The sequence below is a fragment of the Mustelus asterias genome, chromosome 7 (genome assembly GCF_964213995.1).
Source record: "Mustelus asterias chromosome 7, sMusAst1.hap1.1, whole genome shotgun sequence".
Taxonomy (NCBI): domain Eukaryota; kingdom Metazoa; phylum Chordata; class Chondrichthyes; order Carcharhiniformes; family Triakidae; genus Mustelus; species Mustelus asterias.
Genome location: NC_135807.1, coordinates 131,832,005 through 131,857,343, shown reverse-complemented (window position 1 = coordinate 131,857,343; position 25,339 = coordinate 131,832,005). Strand labels below are relative to the sequence as shown.

Genomic DNA, 25,339 nt, shown 5'->3' with positions numbered 1-25,339 from the left:
ACGTATGAAAATATGACCTTGACTGGAAAGAAAAGACTATCTGGTCCATCCAACCTGTCCCACATCTCACTGGTTGCAACATCGTGACTAAACACTTTTATCTCTCTCCCCCCGCCCTATTCCCCCCAGCAATGAAGCCCATCATCTGATCCTTCAATTCCTTTGCAGTCTAACTGTTGACCAGTTAGATTGCAGCTTTGACAAAGGGTCATTGGGACTTGAAACGTCAGCATTTCTTTCCCTCCTTACAGATGCTGCCAGACCTTCTGAGATTTTCCAAAATTTTCTCTTTTGGTTTCAGATTCCAGCATCCGCAGTAATTTGCTTTTATTTACGCTGACCACTCAATTTCAATTTATAGTCCCATTCTTATGAATATATTTTGACCATACTAATTTATTATTATTAGTGAGCGTGTGTATGTAATGATGTGGTCTACACTGACTGTTTCTTAAAGATATACATATTTTGGATAAATATCTATGAAGACCTTGAAAGACGCTAGAAAAACCTGCAGTATTTATGATTAAGCATCTTTTTATCTTTACCTTCACAGTGTGGGAACATGGCTAGAGAAGGACTACGGACGCTTGTAGTGGCCAAAAAATCCCTAACAGAAGAACAGTATCAGGATTTTGAGGTATAATCATATTCCCTGCTGCAGCAAGCGTCTCAAAATAGATCTTGCTCACCAAAATAACTTGCAATGTTCTGTGCCATTCACAAATAGATTTTCTCGAGTTTGCGTTGAAAGGAGATTTGCTTAAAGCAGAATTTTCCCTCTCTCCACTAACAATCCAAAGTTTTACCTATGCTTATTTAAATGGACCTATTTTCAAAACATCGGCCACTCTCCACACCCCTTCCCACCACCACTTTTTCCAGGAGGCAGGAATTTCCTGCAGGGTTGCAGTTTAATCTTTGTCGTAAACACTGCCGTAGCTCATCCTAGTGGCCATCCTTCATGTGTAAATGCCAACAAGTTATTCAACAAGATGTGCAGCAGAGGTTAACCTGATTCTGTCTTCACCTTGCTTTCCATCCACAAGTACTTTCCTATAAAAGGCCAGTGCATAACAAATCGCAGTGGGGGAAACACTGGCTGACCTATCTTCTTCATAACCCTCGGCTGCTGAGACTAACTGTAGTACTTCTGTTGTAGCCCCAGCTTGGATCAACCAACTTTAAAACAGACCAGGATTAAAACCATAGATCTTCATGGTCTTTGTCATCTAGTAATAACCCAGCTTGTAGTGATGAGCAAATTGGTGGCTGACATTTCCTTTCCACCTCCATTCCTGAATAATGACTACAGAGATCAAACAACAGACCAAGTCCACTTCACAGCTCTCTTACAGATGGCACATGGATGTAAGCAAGTTTATTTATTGTCACAAGTAGGCTTACATTAACACCGCAATGAAGTTACTGTGAAAATCCCCTAGTTGCCACACTCCGGAACCTGCTCGGGTACACTGAGGGCGAATTTAGCATGACCAGTGCGCTTAACCAGCACGTCTTTCGGACAATGGGAGGAAACCGGAACACCTGGATGAAACCCACGCACATGCGGAGAACATCCAAACTCCGCACAGACAGTGACCCAAGCGGGAATTGAACCCAGGTCCCTGGCGCTGAGAGGCAGCAGTGCTAACCACTGTGTCTCCGTGTTGCATTGAAGTTGGGCAAATTCCATATACCTAAGCATCAGGTGGAGTTGGAAAAAAGTAGTACCGACCCTCGGCAGGATCGGTGTTTGCTCAGAAATGGACACTCAACCCAAGCCCGTGAGTCAGAACAGAGAGTTACTGAAGTTATTTTTCAAGTCCTGAATAGCAGAGCTGTAGCCCCGGGAAGCAGCCAGCGTGAGTCGTCCTCCAGCTGAGTGGAGAATACATTGATCATGCTAGCCAAGGAAGGACAGGTTGTTGGATCTTTGGGACTGTTAGTATCACCCAGTCAGCAGAGCTTTCTGATTTAAATGAAAGATACAATACTGACAGAGAGGCCCCAAAACCTTTGACTTTAGATATGTTCCTTGAGAAATCTAAGAATCCTGATGGCAGTTGTGTTGATGAATGCTAGGAAGATCTCACATCAGGCTACAGTTTGCATGATGATAGGCCCACCAGCCACTTCAATCTATTGTATGCCCAATAATACCCATTTTCCCTTACCTCCAGAGACTGCAGGATCTAGGCTTGTGAGCTTGCTGTTACTTCTATCTGTTTGCTATTCCTGTAAGTGTGTCAAAATTATGAAAGTACAGCTTTTTGCAACCCATCTCGACTTTGGAGTTGGATTTGGTTCTGAATAAACTGCTGTCAGATCTTTGAAGTGGGCTCTGGTATGCTAGTTTCTCTTGAGTTAGTTGCTTTTTAAGATTTAAGCTTAGTACACAATGGCAAACTATAAGAGCTGTTGGTACATCTGAATTGCAGTTGTGAAAGTTGTATTTTGCTTGAAGCGAATACTCGTGCTATGTTCATCTTGTCCATTATTGACTTCTACTCGTTTCAAAATAAAATTGAAGTTACCCCTTATCCCACACTTAAAAAGAAATACCACTTAATGAATGCATGATGGCAATGTATTTTTATATGGAGAGAATGGGGTAACTTATAGTCAATGCAGGCAACTATGAATTTCCTTCGGAAACAGAGCTTTAGGTTGGAGGTAGTTGCTGTATTCTCCCTCAGACCAAACTTGGCCCACATATGCCTCTAGATCCTAAAGAATCTTCTAACAGTGGTCCTGTAGCAGCTGCTTCTGAGGCTTGGATGTTTAGTTTTTTTAACAGATAAAGGCCAAATCTAAATGCATCTATTCCAATGCAAAGACAAATGGCCATCTGATTTTTTTTTTTCATTTGTGGGACATTGATTTCGCTGGCTGGCCACCATTTAGTGCCCATCTCTAATTGCCCTTGAGAAGATGGTGGTGAGCTGCCGCCTTGAATCGCTGCAGTCCATGTTCTGTGGGTTGACCCACAATGCTGTTAGGGAGGGAATTCCAGGATTTTGACCCAGCGACTGCAAAGGAATGGCGATATATTTCCAAGTCAGAATGGTGAGTGGCTTGGAGGGAAACTTGCAGTGGTGGTGGTGTTCCCATGTATCTGCTGCCCTTGTCCTTCTAGATGGAAGTGGTCATGGGTTTGGAAGATGCTGTCTAAGGATCTTTGGTGAATTGCTGCAGTGCATCTTGTAGGTAGTACACACTGCTGCTACTGAGCGTCGGTGGTGGAGGGAGTGGATGTTTGTAGATGTGGTGGTGCCAATTAAGCAGGCTGCTTTGTCCTGGATGGTGTCAAGCTTCTTGAGTGTTGTTGGAGCTGCACCCATCCAGGCAAGTGGAGAGTATTTCATCACACTCCTGACTTGTGCCTTGTAGATGGTGGACAGGCTTTGGGGAGTCAGGAGGTGAGTTAATCGCCGCAGTATTCCTAGCCTCTGACCTGCTCTGGTAGCCAGTGTTTATGTGGTGAGTCTAGTTGAGTTTCTAGTCAATGGTAACCCCAAGGATGTTGACAGTGGAAGATTCAGTGATGGTAACACCACTGAATGTCAAGGGGCGGTGATAAGAGTGATTAGACTAAGCTACTGGTGGTTGGTTGTATGTTCCTATCTAGTTCATTTGTTAGGCGTTAATTAGAAGTCTGACTAGTTCATCTTGCTGTATCTTTTTGCACTCTTTTGTCCTGTAGCAGCCAGGTGTAAACTTTCATGCGTGCCTCTGCTTCATAGCTTCCTAGTCTGAATAAATTATGTATGAATAATCCATTAAAATACTGCTCTTTAGAAAATCATTACTCAAATTTTAAGACATTAAAACTTGGGATATCCAATAACTAAGCATGTTGTATGAAAATAGAAACCATGCCAAACTTTGAAGACAAAATGGTGTAAACTGGGTCAGTTACAGAGCATTCTGTAAAACAAAGGAGCATTCAATTATTTCTTGCATCTCCCAAGAACTACATCATGGATGGGTAATAATCAGCTTAGTCATAAGTCTTGCAGGAAACAGAAAGCTTGATCATGTAAATTAATCACAAAATAAATGCACACTTGACATTGGAACACCACACCCATGGCCTTATAAGCCATTCATCAAAGTTCAATGATTGGCTTAAATAAACACTTTGCTGATTATTCTTAAATATTGGATTGCAACAGGACAGGTGGGGAAAAAGCTGGCACTGCCAGCCCAGGAACCAGCAACTCTCTCAAAACGAATCAATCAATTCGTTTGTACTTTTGAAATCTTAGAGTCAGCAGCAATCGTAAAATAAACCCATCCTATCAGTTAAGTAAGGTATTCTGATTTCTCGGGGAGCTTGAAATAATCAGGCTTCACTTTCTGCGCCGGGATTAGTTTCAATCTGCGGTGCAGATCCAGCTACCTCACACCGTTGATCCACTCAACGAGTTGACGTGTTCATGAAGCTAATGGGGGAGCAATGCAACTCGGGCAACCACACTTGGATATGAGCTTGGATACCAGTTGAACAACGCGCTGCCCCATTGTGTGAAGTCACTGTATTACTTGTGCATAATGGGGCGGCACAGTGGTTAGCACTGCTGCCTCACAGCACCAGGGAGCCGGGTTCAATTCTGGCCTTGGGTCACTGTCTGTGTGGAGTTTGCACATACAGTGACCCAAGGCCAGAATTGAACCCGGCTCCCTGGTGCTGTGAGGCAGCAGTGCTAACCACTGTGCCGCCCCATTATGCACAAGTAATACAGTGACTTCACACAATGGGGCAGCGCGTTGTTCAACTGGTATCCAAGCTCATATCCAAGTGTGGTTGCCCGAGTTGCATTGCTCCCCCATTAGCTTCATGAACACGTCACCTCGTTGAGTGGATCAACGGTGTGAGGTAGCTGGATCTGCACCGCAGATTGAAACTAATCCCGGCGCAGAAAGTGGGTTTCCTCCGGGTGCTCCGGTTTCCTCCCACATTCCAAAGATGTGCAGGTTAGGTTGATTGGCCGTGCTACATTGTCCCTAGTGTTAAGGGATTAGCAGGGTAAATATGTGGGGTAACGGGAATAGGGCTTCGCTGGGGCAGACTCAATGGGCCAAATGGCCTCTTTTGTACTGTAGGGATTCTGTGATTCTGTATTTAATAGTGAGCATATTTGCCTGACCATAATTTTTTACAGGAAAAATTGGGCCAATTTATTTTGAACTGTTTTGTTTCCCCCACTTGGAGATGGAACTCTATGTAGAAATGTGCATGAGTTCATTCCCATCAGAGTTTCAATTGTTTTCGAAGACCATCACTAATTTCATTTGTGGACTCTGACTCTCTTCTTTTTAAATTTGTCCTCCAGTAAAATGGAGTTGCAAATAATATCTTACTAATCTGACCTGCGAGCCACACGTTCTGACCAGAGGGAAGCCGCAGCATTTTTTTGAACTATCGACTTGCGTCTATCACCAGGTTGTCAAAACTAATTGTGTTGATTGAGACAATAAGCAGTGATGTTTAGAAAAGGCATCCTTTTCTAAGGTGGGCTGCTTGATGGACTAATTTGTCACATGAGTTCAGACTTGAATTATTTATCTAACTTTAAATCTGTATTTTTAACCTATTCTGTCTCTGTAGCCTCTTCTATGCTTACAACCCTCTGAGACGTTTGCATTACGACAATTCTAGTCTCTCTGCATCCCCGAATGTTATCATTCCATCATTGTTGACTATGCTTTCAGCTTCTCAAGCCCGCTCTGGAATTCCTTCCCTAAACCTGTCCACCTTTCCCCCTCCGTCTCTCTCATGCACTCACACTCACACGCACACTCTCTCTGACCTCGACAAGCATAGAACGCAGACTTAAATCAACAAGAACAGAGGTTCAGGCTGAAGCGCTTAGACAGTGCTGGCAGGGTTGTTTCCCTTCTGAGTTTATTTTCTTATTTTTGCGGGATGTAGGCATCGCTGGCAAGTCCAGCATTTGTTGCCTATCCCTAATTGCCCTTCTACTGAGTGGCTCACTCAGCCATTTCAGAGAGCAGTGAAGAGTCAAGCACATTGCTGTGGATCTGAAGTCACATGTAGGCCAGATTGGGTACGGATGGCGGATTGCCTTCCCTTGAGGACATTAAGTGAACCAGATGGATTTTTAGGACAATCGATGATCGTTTCAAGGTCGCCATTAATGAGATGAGCTTTCAACTCCAGATTTATTTATTGAATTTAAATTCCACCAGCTGCATGGTGGGATTTGAACCTGTGCCCCCAGAGCATTAGCCTGGGCCTCTGGATTAAGAGTCCAATGACGATACCACTTACACCATCAATAGGATGTATATGAGCTCTCCATTCCCACTGCAGCAAGTTCTCCCAGTAACATTTTCTGCAACAAATTAGTTCTTTAGTTTTATAAGCAGAAGTGCATTGTAGTCACAAACTGAGATTCAGAAACACATCTTGGGCTTTTAATTGAATCCGAGCTGGCAATCAAAACCGGGATTAGTCATAACTCTCTTAGTACATTCAAACTACTAGACAGTGTCACAGAGAGGACAGAGCAAGTCACAGCATGTTTCAGGTACTGAGCCCAAGAAAAGCGATGAGGAATTATCCCGTTTTCTGCTTTTGATCAAAGCTAAATCCATTTAATCTTGATTTTAAGTCTATATTTGTTACTTATTTAAAAACTCTGAAACAAGAGGAATCATCTTGTAGAATTTTAGAATAACATTGTTTATATGGTGCGCTTGAAAATAAGTAGCTTGTGTATTTTCTACTGTACATTATCTGAAGCAAAGAATTTAGTTTCTAGGCAAAATGTCTGCTTTATCTGTGTTTGAGGAGTGACATTTAACTAAAATTTATTGAAAATTGTTGGAATCCGTTAACAGGATTATAGCAAATCTCAGTGCGATCATTCTGAGTCAACATGGTTTTATGAAAGGGAAATTATATTTGACTAATTTATTGTAGTTCCGTGAGGAAGTAACAAGTGGTGTGCTTAAAGGGGAAGCTGTGGATGTGCTGGACTTAGAATTCAGAAGGTATTTGACAAAATGCCACATTGAAGGCTCCAATGCAAAATAAGAGCTCATGGTGTCGGGAGTTACATATTCGCATGGATAGAGGATTGGTTAGCTAACAGGAAGGAGGGAGTAGGGATAAATGGGTTTTTTCAGGTTGGCAAGATATGATGAATGGAGTGCCAAAGGGATCACGGTAGTACAGTGGTTAGCACTGCTGCCTCACAGCGCCAGGGACCCGATTCGATTCCTGGTTTGGGTCACTGTCTGTGTGGAGTTTGCACGTTCTCCCCATGTCTGCGTGGGTTTCCTCCGGGTGCTCCGGTTTCCCCTCTCAGTCCAAAGACGTGCTGGTTAGGTGCATTGGCCATGTTAAATTCTCCCTCCGTGTACCCGAACAGGTGCCAGAGTGTGGCGACTAGGGGATTTTCACAGTAACTTCATCGCAGTGACACTATGACACTAATATGACACTACTTATGACACTAATAAATAAACTTCAAAACTTTAAAACCTTTTAGTGCTTGGGTCTCAACTATTGACAATTTCTTTCAATAACTTGGATGAAGGAGCCAGATGTATGGTTGTTAAATTTGATGACATCAAAATAGATAGGAAGTAAGTTGTGAAGAAGACATAAGGGCCAGAATTTTACCACCCCGCCCGCCACGTGAATCGAAGCGAATGAGGAGTGGGCAGTGGGAAGGCCCATTGACCTCGGGCGGGATTTTATGGTTTTGGTACGAACAAGGCCATAAAATCCCGCCCCGGGAGTCTGCAAAGGGACATAGGCAAAGTAGGTGGCAAAAGTTCAGCAGATGGAATATAATGTGGGAAAATGTGAACTTGTCCACTGTGGCAGGAAGAATGAAAAGCAGCATGTTATTTAAATGGAGAGAGCCTGCAGAACTTTGCGGTACAGAGGGATTTGGATTTCCTGGCACATGAAGCAGGAAAGGTTAGTGCGCAGGCACGACAAGTGATTAGGATGGCAAATGGATTGTTGTTGTTTGTTGCAAGGGGACTGCAATATAAAGGTAAGGATGTTTTTCTACAGTTGTACAGGGCCTTGGTGAGACCACATCGAGAGTACTGTGTACAGTTCTGATCCCCTTAATAAAATATATAATTTGCATGAGAAGCAGTTCAGAGAAGGTTCACTCAACTGATACCTGGGATGGGGTGGAGTTTTCTTATGAGGCAAGGTTGGACAAGCTCGGCCTGTATCCATTGGTGTTTAGAAGATTGAGATGTGATCTTATAAGATCACATGAAATCCTGTGGGGATTTGACAGGGTGGATGCTGAAATTATATGTCCCCGAGTGCGTGAGACTTGAACTAGGGGTCACGGTTCAAAAATATGCGGCCTCCTGTTTAAGATGGGGAAGAGAAGAAATTTATTTCTAAGGGTTGTAAATCTTTGGAACATCCTTTCCCCAGGGAGTAGTGGAGACAGTGTCAGTGAATATTTTTAAAGCAGAGGTAGATAGATTCTTGATTTTAAAAAGGGGAGTCGAAGGTTATTGGAGGTGGGCAGAATGTGGAGTTGAGGTCACAGTCAGATCAGGCGTGATCTTGCTGAATCGCGGAGCAGTCTTGAAGGGCCGAATGTGTTACTCCTAATTTGTATATTCATGTGTAACCTGAATTACTGTAGTGGTTTTTCTTCATCCTATCTTAATGACTTTGCCCATTAGTGTGAAATTACAGGTCGTTTTATTCTAAGCACATGCTGGCCAGGAACAAGATGAGACTCTCCAAATTCACTGAAGTGGTGCCATTGTGTCGGGGGTGGATTTGATCCCAACCTTGTTGTGCCACCCAGTTTCCCCATCTATAAATGTCACAATTGCATCTCTTTGTCGATTTAAGTACTTTTCTGTATGAGGGGAGAGCTGTATCTTCCCGTGTCTGCAAGAGATTCCTCCCGGTGCTTCAGATTCCTCTCATAGTCCAAAGATGTGCAGGTTAGGTGAATTGGCCAAGCTGAATTGCCCCGTAGTGTCCCGAGATATGTAGGCTAGGGGAGTTAGCAAGGTAAATGTGTGGCGAGACGGGCAGGGGGGTGGGCAGGCCTGGGTCAGATGCTATGTCAAGAGATGGTGCAGACACGATGGGCCGAATAGCCTCCTCCTGCACTGTCGGGATTCTACAATCTGAAGCTTTTTGATTGACCTCCCTATGAACAAACTTGGATTCTAGCAACCTTATCAGTATTTGAATAAGATGACATTTCTCCTCCTCTTACCTCAGCCTTTCTTCCCCCCCCCACTTGCCCCAAATCTGTGTTCTTTGGTTCCCAGCCCTTTCATCACTGGAGATAGTTCCTCTCTATTAACTCCATCAAAACCCTTCATGATTTTAAATGCGTCTGATTAAATCTACCCTTGGCCTCTACTTTAAGAATAATCTCAGCTTCTCAAGTCTCTCCATGCATCTTCAATCTCCCGCCAAGAATTGCAGTACCCAGATCTGGAGAAACTGCTTCAGCTAACGCCTAACCAGCGTAACTTCCTTGTGTTTGTACATTTACGCATGCCTTTATTTATAAATCTAAGGACCTTGAATGCTTTTTATCAGCCTTACTGCAGAAAATAAATCTTCAGTCAATGAGGCCAGCCAACATGCCAACAAAGAGAGGAGTGACGATGGGATTGTTATGTCTATGTACTGCCATTTGAGTATATTGGACAGTTTGCATTGTACGACCAGGAAGCCCCTTTTTCCCCATTATAAAGTTGTTCATGTCAAGTTGCACTGTAACAAAAGCAAAATGCTGCAGATGCTAGAAATTTGAAATAAAAACTGAAAACGCTGGAAATACTCGGGTCTGGCAGCATCTGTGCGGAGAGAGAGAGAGAGACACAGCTAATGGTTCAGGTCAAGAACCTTTCTTCGGAGCTGGTCGTTGAGTATTTCCAGCATGTTCTGTTTTTATTTCAAGTTGTGCTGTGTTGGGCTTGATTAACGTGTACAGGGCAACTGTGCAAAGTGTTCATTAGTGTCACGCTTTGTAAGAACCTCTCTGCCCACCTTCAACGTTTTCCACTGCGATTCTCTCAGTCCGGTCAGTTGGAAAAAAAAATGCTTGCTTGGACTGTTTACAGAACCGGTACAATCAGGCAAAGCTGAGTGTCCACGATCGCTCGCTAAAGGTGGCAGCCGTTGTGGAGAGCCTTGAACGAGAAATGGAACTTCTCTGTCTCACTGGAGTGGAGGATCAGCTACAAGCAGATGTGAGACCAACCCTGGAGATGTTGAGAAATGCTGGAATAAAGGTCAGAATTATGTAAATGTTCATGTGTCTTTATTGCTAATTTGAGGATATTGTACTGAAAGATATCGAAGGGTGTGAATGAAATGAAAAATCTGTGTTCTAATAAATACAATGCCTATCCCATTTCCCCATTCCATGTCCTCTATCACATCACATGGCCCAGCCTTGTCCCATACGACAAGAAACCTTTGATTATCTAACATCACCCTTCTCCACTGACCCCGACTGAAACTGTTCCCCCACATATAACATTATTAAACTCCACGTTCTCAACTTGAAATCCCTCTAAGTTCTTGCCCTACCCTTCGCACTGTGATTTGATTTATTATTGTCACATGTATTAGTATACAGTGAAAAGTATTGTTTCTTGAGCGCTATACAGACAAAACATACCGTTCATAGAGAAGGAAACCAGAGAATGCAGAATGTAGTGTGACAGTCATAGCTAGGGTGTAGAGAAAGATCAACTTAATGCAAGGTAAGTCCATTCAAAAGTCTGATGGCAGCAGGGAAGAAGCTGTTCTTGAGCCGGTTGGTACGTGACCTCAGAGTTTTGTATCTTTTTTCCGACGGAAGAAGGTGGAAGAGAGAGTGTCCAGGGTGTGTGGGTTCCTTAATTATGCTGGCTGCTTTGCCGAGGCAGCGGGAAGTGTAGATAGAGTCGATGGATGGGAGGCTGGTTTGCGTTATGGATTGGGCTACATTCATGACGTTTTGTAGTTCCTTGCGGTCTTGGGCAGAGCAGGAGCCATACCAAGCTGAGATACAACCAGAAAGAATGCTTTCTATGGTGCATCTGTAAAATTTCTCCCCCCAGCTTTATACCCCTGCACATGTTTTGGTGCTCTGACATTTTCTGCATCCCTCGAGGCTTGGCCCAGCAGTTGGCGACAGACCCTTCAGCTATTTTGCTCCATTCTGTGAAACTCCCTACCCGAGAGCCCCATTAGCTCACTCCAGCATTAGAAGACTTCTCAAAATCCTTTTCTTTTAACATAGTTTTTTGCTTGCCCCTCCATTGCTCATTTTAGATGTGTAGGACTCAGGGACCTAATACTAAAGGCAAGTTTACTAATGCAGGTAATTGCATCCATCATATAACCGTGCAGTGTACTGTGGATCATTATAGGCAATATAAGGAAAATGTTCCGTGATAAATTAAGTACTCTTTCTTTCACTATTTTTTAATGTAAATTAAGGTAGATTTTAATTAATTGAAGTCACATAATTGAAAAACATCACTGGTTCTGATTTGATAGAGGGCCAAGACTGAAGATCACTTAATGAGAAAGATGTGTATTCAATCGTACCTATTCAAAGTTGAATTAAGTGAAGTGTATGCATAATTGTCTCCATGCAAATGTCACAATCACCTCTCTTTGTAGATTTTAGTCGTTTTCTGTATGAGGAAGGAGTGTATAATTTCAGCAAGTGGATTAATTTGTTACTTTGTTGGGTGAACAACACAGTAAAGACATGTTTTGTTTTACATATGTTTACTGAAAATAGCATTGAATGTGATTTTAGTCGCTGGATAGGTATTTGCAAAGTGTGCTCTTGACGGTTTGTGCCCTGCTCATTTTGTTAAATAAGTTTATTTGTCACAAGTAGGCTTACTTTAACACTGCAATGAAATTACTGTGAAATTCCCCTAGTCGCCACACTCCGCCACCTAACCAGCACATCTTTCAGGCTGTGGGAGGAAACCGGAGGAAACCCACGCAGACATGGGGAGAATGCGCAGACTCCGCACAGACTGTGACCCAAGCCGGGAATCGAACCCGGGTCCCTGGCGCTGTGAGGCAGCAATGCTAACCACTCTGTCGCCCATTTTGAAATGAGTTGTTGTATCCTCTCAGCCTTTCAGCTAAGATCAGGCGTCAGATCAAGTCCAAGATCAGGTGCAATGCCTTTTCTTGTCAGCTTGGATCTTGTATTGTCTCTCTTGTGGGGACCGTGAATTGGATTCAATTTGAATTGGTTTTTGGAACAAGCAAGGAGATGGATTCCGGTCTGCTCAATCCACTCCGCGCATAAGCTTTGTAATTTTAAGAATGGAATTAAAATCAAGAAAAAAAATCTGCTTGAACAGTTTATCTGCATAGATGTGTCCTTATTTGAATATTAGTGATCCCAGGACCATGTAGTAGGCAAGCGATATCATACGTTTGAGGGACTTAGTATTTACGGCCTTCAGGGTACTTGGGAAATGGCACTTCAATCTACTGTAGAAACATCTTTGCATTCACTCTCTGTTTAGGGAACTGCCCATTTTGTATCCACTGGCCATCAAATCAAGTTGTATCTTAGTGATTTTATGTTCTAAGGACTTTATGATCTGGAAGAGTTCAAAAATGATGTATTTTTCAGGACACCTTTTTCAAAAAAAAAGGAACCTTTTCTCCCCACCCATACTAATCAGAATTCTAATATCACTAACTGAAAACGGCAGTAAAATGGACAATATAGAATGGAACTTCCTCCGACATAGAGCAGTTTGTGCTGCTAGTAGTGTGTATAGGAATTGAAGTAGTGCTGTCCTTGTAAGCAACGATTGCTGAATCCCTAAAGTAAATATGCCTGCAGAGCTACCCTGTGCCATATCCTCTACTAGAGTTTACCAGTCCTGTGTGTGAGAGCGTTAACAGGTTGCAGAAAGCAGATAGAGAAGCAAAATGACCCCACCTCCAGCCCACCACCAAACGTAGCATGTAATTCCACAGAACCGGTACAATCGGGCAAAGCTGAGTGTCCACGATCGCTCGCTAAAGGTGGCAGCTGGTGTGGAGAGTCTTGAACGAGAAATGGAACTTCTCTGTCTCACAGGAGTGGAGGATCAGCTAGTGGAGAATCCCACTAACTTTTAAATATCAATTGCTGAGTACAAATCCTGAGTTGAATTTGCCTCTTGGTCCTTAGTTAGAGCAGAAATCTCTTCAAGGTCTGATCAGTACACATGCATCTTAATGGGGATCTTTGCTTGGAATTTTCTTCCAGATATGGATGTTGACTGGAGATAAGCTGGAAACTGCTACTTGCATTGCGAAAAGCTCTCACCTGGTGTCAAGGAATCAGGACGTACACATCTTCCGTCCTGTAAGTATAACTGGCTGAAATCTGAGAGGTTTCTCTTCGATGATCTGAAGAATGTTTTTTGAATTTTCTGAACAAATATTTTTCCACATATCACGTAATGAAGACCTCCAGCAAGCTGCCTGAAAGTACTCCTGTTGTGACAAAACATGTCATTAATGGCATGATTGTTTTAATAGCACACGTGGAGTTGTGGCTGAATTTTATTTAATATGAAGGCTTAATATCTTGCTAATACAGTGAAGCCTACTTACATGAATGGGCCAAGTAAACTAATAGCCTGTTTAATTAATTAAATTTCTCTGCACAGATTTTGTTCTTATGATTCCCCATGTTTTCCAGTGAATTCGATATCCCCTACTGTTGAGCTGCAATATCCTATTGCATTGTAACCCACAGGAAAAGCACTCTTGCTTGGTTCCTTTTAAATGGGAAACTGGACCCTGACTACTCGTTCACATTGAGCTACTGAGTGAACTACAGGGTGGCACAGCTGTTAGCACTGTTGCCTCACAGCGCCAGTGACCTGGGTTCAATTCTGGCCCTGGACGACTGTCTGTTTGGAGGAGTTTGTGCATTCTCCCTGTATCTGCATGGGTTTCCTCCAGGTGCTCCGGATTCCTCCCGCTGTCCAAAGGTGTGCAGATTTGGTGGATTGGCTATGCTCAGTTGTCCCTCAGGATGTGTAGGTTAAATGGATTAGCAGGGTGGGTATGTGGGGTTATGGGCATCGGGCCTAGTTGGGATGCTCTGCCAGAGGGTCAGTGCAGACTCGATGGGTGGAATGGCCTCTTGCACTATCGGGATTCTATGACTAGCTTCTATGAAATCCAAACAATGTTAGAAATTCCTTACAATGTAATCAAACCCAAGACCAAACCTATTTGTACCAATAGTATTGTTAGCATGATCCCCTTAAATTGTCAAGTTTCCAAAATGGACAATCATTTAGTGTTAAACTTTCACTGAAATTCTCTTTGCAAGCAGTGAAATAGCGCAAGTTTATCAAAAAGCATCAAATTACATTATATTAAAATTAATGCAATTTTTTGAAAACCTGGTTTAATTATTTACTTTTTTGATATTTTGACCATTATTTTAAAAGATTTCAGCCAGTGTAACAAGCCTAGCTACACAAAAGGCATCATTCGAATTCATAGAAACCCTACAGTGCAGAAAGAGGCCATCTGGCCCATCGAGTCTGCACCGACCACAATCCCACTCAGGCCCTACCCCCTTATCCCTACACATTTACCCGCTAATCCCTCTAACCTACGCATCTCAGGACACTAAGGGGCAATTTTAGCATGGCCAATCAACCTAACCTGCACATCTTTAGGCAGGGCGCCGGGGGGATGCTAGTACAACCATAAAAATCTGAATGCAGAACGGAATGAAACCTTCCATCCACTAGAGGGTAGCAGTGAGTCAACTCCTGCCCAACTGGGGAAAACTCAAAGCTGGTGCCACGGGCTGGATGTATCTGAAGACCCTTTGCTTATCCAATACCCTGAACAGACTTGCTTTACATGACTAGGCAACTGAAAATAACATACAATTTGAGAAAATAACATTTTTCTGTTGCGCCCATTTGAAATAAAGGAAACAAGGTTTGTTTTTTAAAAAAGAAAGTTAATTGAAGCAATAGAAAACTTTACTCCAAATTGTGAAATACCCACTGAATATGGTGATGGCCTTGATTTTTACATTTGCATTGTAGTCATTTTTGTTTTGTTTGCCAATAATTTGATCTAAAGTGGGTGGCACAGTGGTTAGCACTGCAGCCTCAAAGCACCAGGGACCTGGGTTCGATTCCTGCCATGGGATCACTGTCTGCGTGGAGTTTGCACATTCTCCCCGTGACTGCGTGGGTTTCCTCTGGGTGCTCCAGTTTCCTCCCACAGTCTAAAGATGTGTAGGTTAGCTGGATTGATCATGCTACATTGCTCCTTAGTGTCCAAAAATGTGCAGGTAAGATGGATTAGCAATAGTAAATAAGCAGGGTTACAGGGATAGGGTGGGGGTATGGGGGTGGTGGGGGGGGGGGGGGGGGGGGGGTTGGAGGGAGGTGGTGTGTGGTAAGCCTTGGTAAAAGATGTTCGTTCGGAGAGTCGGTGCAGACTCGATGGGCCAAATGACTTGCTTCTGCACTATAGGGATTCTATTGTGGTTCTTCTATCTAAATCGACTAAGTTATTACTAGTTTTGCTTCTCTGGTCAGAATGTGCATTTGTTGCTTTGTTACCTGCTGGCATCACATTATCTTTATGGAATAAGTGAATGAGAGGTTTGTCCTTGCAGGTAATGAATCGTGGTGAAGCTCATTTGGAGTTGAATGCTTTCAGACGGAAACATGACTGTACCCTGGTTATATCAGGAGATTCTTTAGAGGTAACAACTTACAATTTTCCAAAAAATGCTGCACAAAGATGATATTGGAATTCTGGAGTATTAGTGTGACAACGAACATTTTAGTTTTAAAAATTCCTCCTAATTAAGACAGCACGGTGGCACAGTGGTTAGCACTGCTCCACAGGGACCTAGGTTCGATTCCCGACTTGGGTCATTGACTGTGTGGAGTTTGTACGTTCTCCCCATGTCTGCATGGGTTTTCTCCGGGTGCTCCGGTCTTCTACCACAGTCCAAAGATGTGCGGGTTAGGTTGATTGGATAGGCTAAATTTACCCTTAGTGTCCCAGGATGTGATAGGTTAGAGGAATAGAGCCTGGATGGGATTGTTGTCGGTGCCGACTTGATGGGCCGAATGGCCTCCTTCTATGGTTTCTATTAATAATAATTGCATAACTTCTTTATGGTCTACAATTAATCACATTTGAATAGTCTTTTTGCGGAGAACTCTCCTGACAGTGATCTAATTCTGGCCTTTTGAGTGACCCCGATTTGAACTGTTCACCATTGGTGACCATGCCTCCTCCAGCTGCCAAGGCCTGGAGATTTGGGATCTCCTCCCTTCACCGCTTCATCTGTCTATCACACTTTCTTCTTTTGAGGTGTTCTTTGAAACCTATCTCTTTGACCAAACTCCATCTGCCCAATGTGGCTCAGTGTCAATATTTTGTTCCATAATGTTCCCTTGAAAGCACCTTGCGATCGATTATTATGTTAAAGACAACATATCAATATAAGTTGCTGTTACAGTATTTGGCATAATCATTTTTTATTTTCAGTATCATTATAACTCCTGATAGCCCCATTAAATATTTGTATTGCCGGGTCTTGCTGTATTTTCAGTGTTCTCATTCCCTGTTCCATGTGTTATGATAGAATTATACTCTGCCCAGTTCTTTAGGTCTGACTTGAAATGACTAATTTCAAGTTCTGTGAAGTCTTACTGGGCTTTTTTCCCCCTTCTTACGAAGCCAAAAGCAAAGACCAGTTCACATTGAAATCTGTTGAAATCGGGGTGGCACAGTGGTTAGCACTGCTGCCCCTCACAGCGCTAAGGCCTAGGTTCGATTCCCAGCTTGGGTCACTGTCTGTGTGGAGTTTGCATGTTCTCCCCATGTCTGCGTGGGTTTCCTCCGGGCGCTCCGGTTTCCTCCCACTGTCCAAAGATGTGCAGGTTAGGTGGATTGGCCATGCTAAATTGACCCTAGTTTTGGGGGATGATTAGCCGGGTAAATATGTGGGGATAGGGTGGGATTGTTGTCAGTGCAGGCTTGATGAGCCGAATGGCCTCCTTCTGTACTGTAGGGATTCTATGATTGTATTCTATGAATTCTTAATGAAAGAGTTTAGACTAACTTCTGAAAAAAATCAATGTTTCTCCTGTGTTTCCCCGCCCCCCACAAACATTTGTAAATACTGTTGCGAAAAGCTAATTGGGATAGGTACTTAAAAATATATTTTAAATGGAGTAAGGACAGCGAACTGGAACTGCTTGGATAGCTCTTTCAGAGTGTCAGTGTAGGCATGATGAGCTGAATGGACTGTGCTCTAAGATTCTATGGTAGCTGAATTCGATGTCAGAGTTAAACGGCACTTGATAGTTGAGATTCATTGAAACGGTTAAGTGAAGACAAAATTCTCGATGCCTTTGAATGCAACTAATTGATGTGCAATTCTGAGAATATTCTTTCATTGGAAAGGGTCAATCCCTGTGATCCTGGCTGTGTGCACGCAGCAGGTCTGTCACAAAAGGGGCAGACAGCTTCTCACAAAGAAAATAACTACCATCCCTTCACTTTCTATAATCTACTAAAGGAATCCTGCAAGATAACAACTAGAGTTTACATAGTGCTGCAGTACATAACAAACATATGAACTACGTAAGAGTAAGCCATTCGGCCCCTCAAGCCTGCGCCAACATTCAATAAGATCATAGCTGATTTGTTTGTAACCTCAACCCCACATTCCTGCCCCCCCCCACCCCCAATCATTTTTCACCGCCCTTGTTAATCAAGAATCAGTTGTGTTTTCAGCCACATAGTGAGATATTAAGGCAGATGAGCAAAAGCTTGGTTAAAGAGTTAGGTTAGGAAGAGAGATTTAGAGAGGGAATTCTTCAAGAACTGAAGGTCACGACTGCCAATGGAGGGACGAAGGAAAGCGGAGATGCTCAAGGGTCCAGAATTGGAGGAACACGTATTCCTTATAGGCTTGTAATGCTGGCGAAGATTACAGATACAGGGAGATCAAGATCTTGTCTTTGTTCTTGAAAATTTAGACATCATTGAAACAACTGATTCAAACACCTTGCACTCAAGTATCACTATGCATTAGTCCAAAGATGTGCGGGTTAGGTTGATTGGCCAGGTTAAAAATTGCCCCTAAGAGTCCTGAGATGCGTAGGTTAGAGGGATTAGCGGGTAAATATGTGGGGGTTGGGCCTGGGTGGGATTGTGGTCGGTGCAGACTCGATGGGCCGAATGGCTTCCTCCTGCACTGTAAGGTTTCTATGATTAATGATCCTAAATAGATGCTTGATGGATATTCTTTAAATATATTCCTGATTATTGTAGGGTTATTAAATTGTATTGATTCTTTAGGAACCTGCAGGGGTTCTTTTTTTTAAAATATAAAATCTGCTTATAAATAAGCAGCAGTCTCATTCGAAATGCAGAGGTAAGATTATGTTATTGTACTGGAAGTTAATTGCTAATACTCTACAAATTCATAGACTTAATGCCAGGATGCATGCTGGTGCAATATGAGGTGGCGTTTCTCCTTTCTCTTAGAACATACAGTTGTGAAAATCTGCCTGCCTTTTCTACATTGAAGTATGGTGTCATAATCATAAACAGCACTTTCTGGAAAACAAAAACACACTTTTTCATCTTTGAAATGGTTCAAGAATAGCTACCTACTGTTACGAGTAAAGTCTAGTTACTTTCCAACTTCTTACAACACAGATGAATTTAATTAGCTAAGTACATGAGAGTGGAAGGACATGACGATGGGGTAAATGAAATGGGTTAAGAGGAGGCTTGTGTGAAGCATAAACACTGGCATAGACCAGTTGGGTGGTGTATTTCCGTAATGTAAAATTCTCCATATCTGTCCCTTTTTAGAACTGGAATGAAAATAACTATAATGGGTACTCCGTTGTACTAATAATAGTGAACACATTGGCATGAGAGGGCAGACATGAACTCTTGTGCATTTCACACTGATCTATATCCATTGTATGTACCTTTTTGGAAATCCCAAACCAATCTGTAGACATTGAAATGTTAGCAGGATTTTCAGCACTTTGACCACATCCTGCCATGCAGCAAGTAACCAATCAGCAACCACTCCCTACCTCTCGGGTGCCACATTTTCTACTTCAGCACACACCAGAAGGACACGCTGGGAATTTCCACACACACGCCCTCATTTTGCGATACTTCATTAAAAAATTTTCTCCCACATTCCCAAAAAGGTGCATGTTAATATCGCTAATACACCTGTTTAAAAAAATATTAGGGCGGCACAGTGGTTAGCACTGCTGCCTCACAGTGCTAGGGACCCGGGTTCAATTCCCGGCTTGGGTCACTGTCTGTATGGAGTTTGCACATTCTCCCCATATCTGTGTGGATTTCCTCCGGGTGCTCCGGTTTCCTGCCACATTCCAAAGATGTGCGAGTTACATGGATTGGCCATGCTTAATTGCCACTGAGTGTCAGGGGGACTAGCTAGGGTAAATGCATTGGGTTGTGGGGATAGGGCCTGGGTGGGATTGTTGTCGGTGCAGACTCGATGAGCCAAATGTCCAAAGATGTGCTGGTTAAGTGCATTGGCCATGCTAAATCCTCCGTCAGTGTACCCGAACAGGCGCTGGAGTGTGGCGACTAGGGGATTTTCACAGTGCCTTCATTGCAGTGTTAATGTAAGCCTACTTGTGACTAATAAATAAACTTTTTAACTTTACTTTCAGAATGGCCTCCTTCTGCACTGTAGGATTCTGACTTTGTGACAATTGTTGGAAACGTTGTCGGCACATATATGGGGTGTTGTATAAAACGTGCGTACGTCGTTCTTGAGTTTTGCTTCATTTGTACCGTTTCAGGTTTGTCTGAAATATTATGAGCATGAATTTGTGGAACTTGCATGCCAGTGCCCAGCTGTTGTCTGCTGCCGATGTTCTCCCACCCAGAAGGCTCAAATTGTGAAGTTGTTGCAACTGCACACAGGCAAGCGTACATGTGCAATAGGTAAGCTGGAATCATTCTTGTTTCTTTAGGTTTAAACCATGAACCGGAAGTGCATATTCATAACTTGATGCCTTTGTGCGAGAGCTGGAGACCATAAGAGACAATTTGTCAAAACCTTGCGTGCTCATCTTCAGGTTAGGAATTATGTGTATGTTGCAAAATTTTCGTCCATTTGATTCTTATTCATGGATAGGAAATGTTAATGTTGTTCAGAATAGTTCTGGCAATCTGCACCAGCCCTGTGCCGTCCAGTCAGATGGGATGTCGTTGGTGTTGAGTTAAAAGATCAGCTATGATCTAGTTGAATGGCGGAGCAGGCTAAAGGGGCCGAATGGCCTACTCTTATTTCCTATCTTCCTCGTGTGAATCTCAGCATTCAAAACTTTGGAGAACTGGGACCATGAAGGTGGGATATTTCTGTTCTCCGACCATGTGGACTTACCAGAGAAAGGAAATATTTTTTCCATTTTATCACTTTTTAAATAAAAACTAATATCTGTTCTTCATAGTGTGTGTTGTTAAAAGGAGGAGTTCTCAAGACCACCCTTTATTGTAGTGAGGAATAGATGACTTATGCAAAACAAGCAAAGCAGCCGAATAGCTTCTGCCTTTACTGGGAAGGCACTCTTAGTGGGCACCTCGTGTTGAACATGGAAGCACACCAGCATACAGGGATCCCCAACATGTTTACCCTCTTGAGTGAGGAACGATACTGTTGGCTGGGTCTTATGAGCAGAATAAATCATGGCCAAAGGCGTGCTGTAGGCTGAACTTGCTATCGGCACAAGACCAACAGCTCACCCACATCTGTGACACGAGGATGTCTAGGAGCCAGACTGCAAGTTGACCAGGGTCGGAGTCGATAAATGGGAAATTTCCCCCAGCTGACCAGCGTGCCTGGAGATGAGGAACCAGGAAGGGTATGGGAAAAAGCTGCGGGAAAAATCAGTGACGGGAATGATGGAAAAGGGAGATCGCTGGAAGGGAAAACCATGAATTGACTTCAGACCAATACTATTCTCTTCATCTGTGCCAGCTGCAGTAGGGACTGCCACTCACGAATCATCCTGTACCAGCCACAACAAACAGTGGTCAATCCACAAGTGGCATACACCCTGGGCGCATTGCATTGTCTCCCACGGTAGATGCCTATATTTTGCTTAGTAATTAGCAATTTCTGCTAACAAATATAAAACTGTGCCAAAAATGGGATTTAGAAATAATAAGGTAACCAGACCAAAGGTTTACAATGAGTGTATCATTATTTTCAAAAGAAGTGTTGAAATTTTGGTGATGCATGTTTGTTCGTAATGTAATGTGTTTGGAAATCCACAAGGTGGCAGTGATGCTGCTGTACAGGACAAGTGATCAAGAGCATATTAGGAATTTCAGAATGCAATGTCCTTGCTTCATTGGTAGATTGGCCAGAAGCTTGGAAATTTCACGAGTGTGTATGTGCGTGCGCACACGTGTGTGTGTGTGTGTGTGTGTGTGCGTGTGTGCGTGTGTGCGTGTGTGTGCGTGTGTGCGTGCGTGTGTGTGTAATATATATATTCTATTTATGTGTGTGCGCATATATGTGTATCTATATAAACCTTGTTGAAGATTAAGTCGATGTGAATTAACTATCTTCTTTGACTTGTGAAATAGTTTAGCTCCTTTTCAGGAGGGATGATGTTTGTTTGAATTTTTACTATTATTAAGCAGCTAAATGAAAGACTTAACCGAGTAACGTATTATTTTACAGGTGATGGAGGTAATGACGTCAGCATGATTCAAGCAGCAGACTGTGGGATTGGAATTGTAGGAAAAGTAATGACCTTTTGTGCTTATACTCGTGACATGCCTTGTTTCGTATATACAACTGAGCAATTTAAATCCCAGGCTGTAGTTTTAAAATAAGTGAATAAAAAAAAAACATAAACAGCATCTGTTGTGCATCTTAAAAGAAATGTGCCCAGTTGTGGTGAATGAAATTTGATTGGGCTTGTTATAAAAATTGCTATCTCAAACCAAAAATTAGAGTTCCAATCTTCACAGACATCTGTCTTGATGCCTTATTGCGCTGTAAATTATACTTAGAATAATTAAACAGAATTACATGGAATTTGCAGCACTGAATTAAGCCATTCGGCCCAATCAGTCAGTGCTGGCAGTTATGATCCATTCTAACCTCCTCCTACTATCTCACTCGATCAACACATCCTTCTATTTTCTCTCTCGCGCAATTATCTAGCTTCCCCCTTAAATGTATCTGCGTGATTTGCCTCAACCCCGGGAGCACATTCCACTCTGAGCAAAGCTTCCCCTGAAAGCCCTCTTGGATGTATTTCTGGCTATCACACTAATCACCCCTAGTTTTGACAGAGGGTCAACTGGGCTCGAAATGTCAGCTCTTTTCTCTCCTTGCAGATGCTGCCCGACCTGCTAAGATTTTCCAGCATTTTCTCTTTTGGCCCCTAGTTTTGTCTCCCCTCCACAAGTGGACAGATCTTCCTCTCTGCCTCCCCTGCATCTTCATAATTTTAAAGACCTCTATCAGGTCTTCTCTTCCCCCCCACACACACACACGCGCACACACACACACACACACACACACACACACACACACACAGACCTTCTCAAAGTCCCCAGTGTAAGCAGCCTGATCTGACAGTTAGGACCTCTTCACTTCCGACGTCATCCTTGTAAATATTTATTTTGTATTTTCTGCACTGCCTCGATGTCCATTTTATCTTGCCCCTCCCACCTGACAAGTGGGATCCTCACGTGCATCATTGGATCTGCAATTTTCATACTCAAAGGGATCTTTCACCCGAAGCAGGTGGGCGCTCAGAATGGCATCAACCGGCTCGGGAAGTCAGGGTGCTTCTCCCAGATGCTTCCACCAGCTGGGGCCACTGAAGATTTCACACTGACACAGTTGTCCCATCGGTCCCACTTCTACTTGTGATATCAGTGCTGAGGCTTTTCTCTCCACCTTGAGTAAAGGAGCAGGGACTAAACAAAACCCCAGTTTTGGCTAGTTTGTGCTGCCAATATGACCTTCCAGTCTCGGCGATTTCTATTGCATTAAGTAGTTAACATCTATAGCATAGTTACTGCCAGTAAAATAGCATAAAGATGATGATGCGATTCTTTTCTCAGTATATTTTCTCTACTTATCTGAGAAAGCAACATCGATGCATTTTACACTCTATCCATGTTGCCATAAGGCAGTGAGAGAAATGCAAAGAAATCACCATAGTTTTAGCAATGAAATGTTATCATTTGAAGGCTAAACTTTCAGTGAAAGTTAGTAGTAATAGATTTCTTCTAATAGAGTAGCATGATTTCATTATTTGAAATGTTTCCTCACTATTCTGACAGCAGCTTTTTAATCGATATGTTTCCTTAGCTTATAGCTTTTTATTTTTCTTTACTCTAGGAAGGTAAACAGGCGTCTTTGGCGGCAGATTTCTCCATCACTCAGTTTAAGCACATCGGCAGGTTACTGATGGTGCATGGTCGTAACAGCTACAAGCGATCTGCGGCACTTGGCCAGTTTGTCATCCACCGGGGCCTTATCATCTCCACTATGCAGGTAACTGCAGCCTTGTTCTTTTATACACCCGAGCTCCCAAGTGGAATAATAAGTCCAAGCTGGAGGACGTGCGCTGAGTTTTGATGTATGCATAATATACACGGGCGTCACCCTATGACAGAAAGGATATTATTAAACTAGAAAGAGTGCAGAAAAGATTTATTAGGATGCTACCCGGACTTGATGATTTGAAAGTTAAGGAGAGGCTGGATAGACTGGGACTTTTTTTCCCCTGGAGTGTAGGAGGCTTAGGGGTGATCTTATAGAGGTCTATAAAGTGACGAGGGGCATAGATCAGCTAGATAGTCAACATCTTTTCCCAAAGGTAGGGAAGTCTAAAACTAGAGGGCATTGGTTAAAGGTGAGAGGGAAGAGCTACAAAAGGGTCCAGAGGGGCAATTTTTTCACACACAGGATGGTGAGTGTCTGGAACAAGCTGCCAGAGGTAGTAGTAGAGGCAGGTCCAATTTTGTCTTTTAAAAAGCATTTAGACAGTTACATGGGTTAGATTGGTATAGAGGGATATGGGTCAAATGCAGGCAAATGGAACTAGCTTAGTGGTTAAAAACTGGGCGGCATGGACATGTTGGGCCATAGGGCCTGTTGCCATACTGTAAACCTTTATGACTCGATGACACAGTGGTTAGCACTGCTACCTCACAGCACCTGAGACCCGGGTCCCATTCCGTCCTTGGGTGACTATCTGTGTGGCGTTCTCCTCGTGTCTGTGTGGGTTTCCTCCCAGTGCTCCAGTTTCCTCCCACAGTCCAAAAATGTGCAAGTTAGGTTGATTGGCCGTGCTAAATTGTCCCTTAGTGTCCAAAGATGTGCGGGTTTGGTAGATTGGCCATGCTCAATGCGCAGAGTTACGGGGGGTAGAGTGGGGAGATGGGCCTGGCAAGATCCTCTTTCGGAGAGTCGGTGCGGATTCCATGGACTGAATGGCCTCCCTCTACACTGTAGGGATTCTATGGATCATATTTACAGCTCAGAAGAGCAGCAAAAGAGACAAGTTCAGAGAAAGGTTAAACATTATAGCCAATGAAAGAATTAAGAAAAGATCTGGTTGAGGGAGGTTTTATAGGCCAGGAAGGGATTATTTATCCGATAACAAATCCTCTCTTGTACCTTGCCAATAATGTGAAAGGTGTCAAAAGAGCCTTCCCAGATGCAGGAGCCACATTCAGGTCTGGCACTGACTTTAGGCAGAATGGAGAGTTCCTAAAGGGGTGAAGAAAGTGTTTTATATGAAAGAGAAAACTGAATTAGAAGCAACTTCAGCAATGAATGAGATAAAAACAGAAAATGTTGGATAAACTCAGCAGGTCTGGCAGCATCAGTGAAGAGAAACAGAGTTGATGTTCCAGATCAAAATGATCCTTGTACAGAGTGAGAAATGGGAGTTCTGTTTGAGATTGGAGAGGATAATAAGGCTGATGGCTGCACCTTTGCATTGTAAATGCTTTGACAGGTTGAGAATAACCTTATTTCTCTGGCAAGATGCCCATTTTAGCTTTTGAGGTTTCCCATCAGTTGACTGGATGACTAGAGTGTGTTGTAGAAGCAAGGTGGCTTCAATCCTCTTATTGACTGAGGTAGCTCTCCGTGCCTGCTTCTCCTCCTTGCTCCATAGTGATATCATGGCATGAGACATGATTAACAACTCTCTGACAACAAGGACGATACGTCGAGAGAGAGCGAGATAGGGAATCTTCCAATAGAAATGG

At 43.0% G+C, this 25,339-nt stretch overlaps 1 protein-coding gene across 1 annotated transcript in view; it reads left to right on the top strand.

Annotated features, from left to right (window-relative positions):
• Positions 1 to 25,339, top strand: part of atp9b (ATPase phospholipid transporting 9B) — a 286,554-nt gene that overhangs the window by 248,304 nt on the left and 12,911 nt on the right. Inside the window, exons 18-24 of the mRNA XM_078216847.1 lie at positions 557 to 640; positions 10,111 to 10,281; positions 13,278 to 13,376; positions 15,675 to 15,764; positions 19,885 to 20,029; positions 21,777 to 21,841; positions 23,457 to 23,612. Of these exons, the coding sequence (XP_078072973.1) occupies positions 557 to 640; positions 10,111 to 10,281; positions 13,278 to 13,376; positions 15,675 to 15,764; positions 19,885 to 20,029; positions 21,777 to 21,841; positions 23,457 to 23,612 (810 nt within the window). The remainder of the gene's footprint in view (positions 1 to 556; positions 641 to 10,110; positions 10,282 to 13,277; positions 13,377 to 15,674; positions 15,765 to 19,884; positions 20,030 to 21,776; positions 21,842 to 23,456; positions 23,613 to 25,339) is intronic.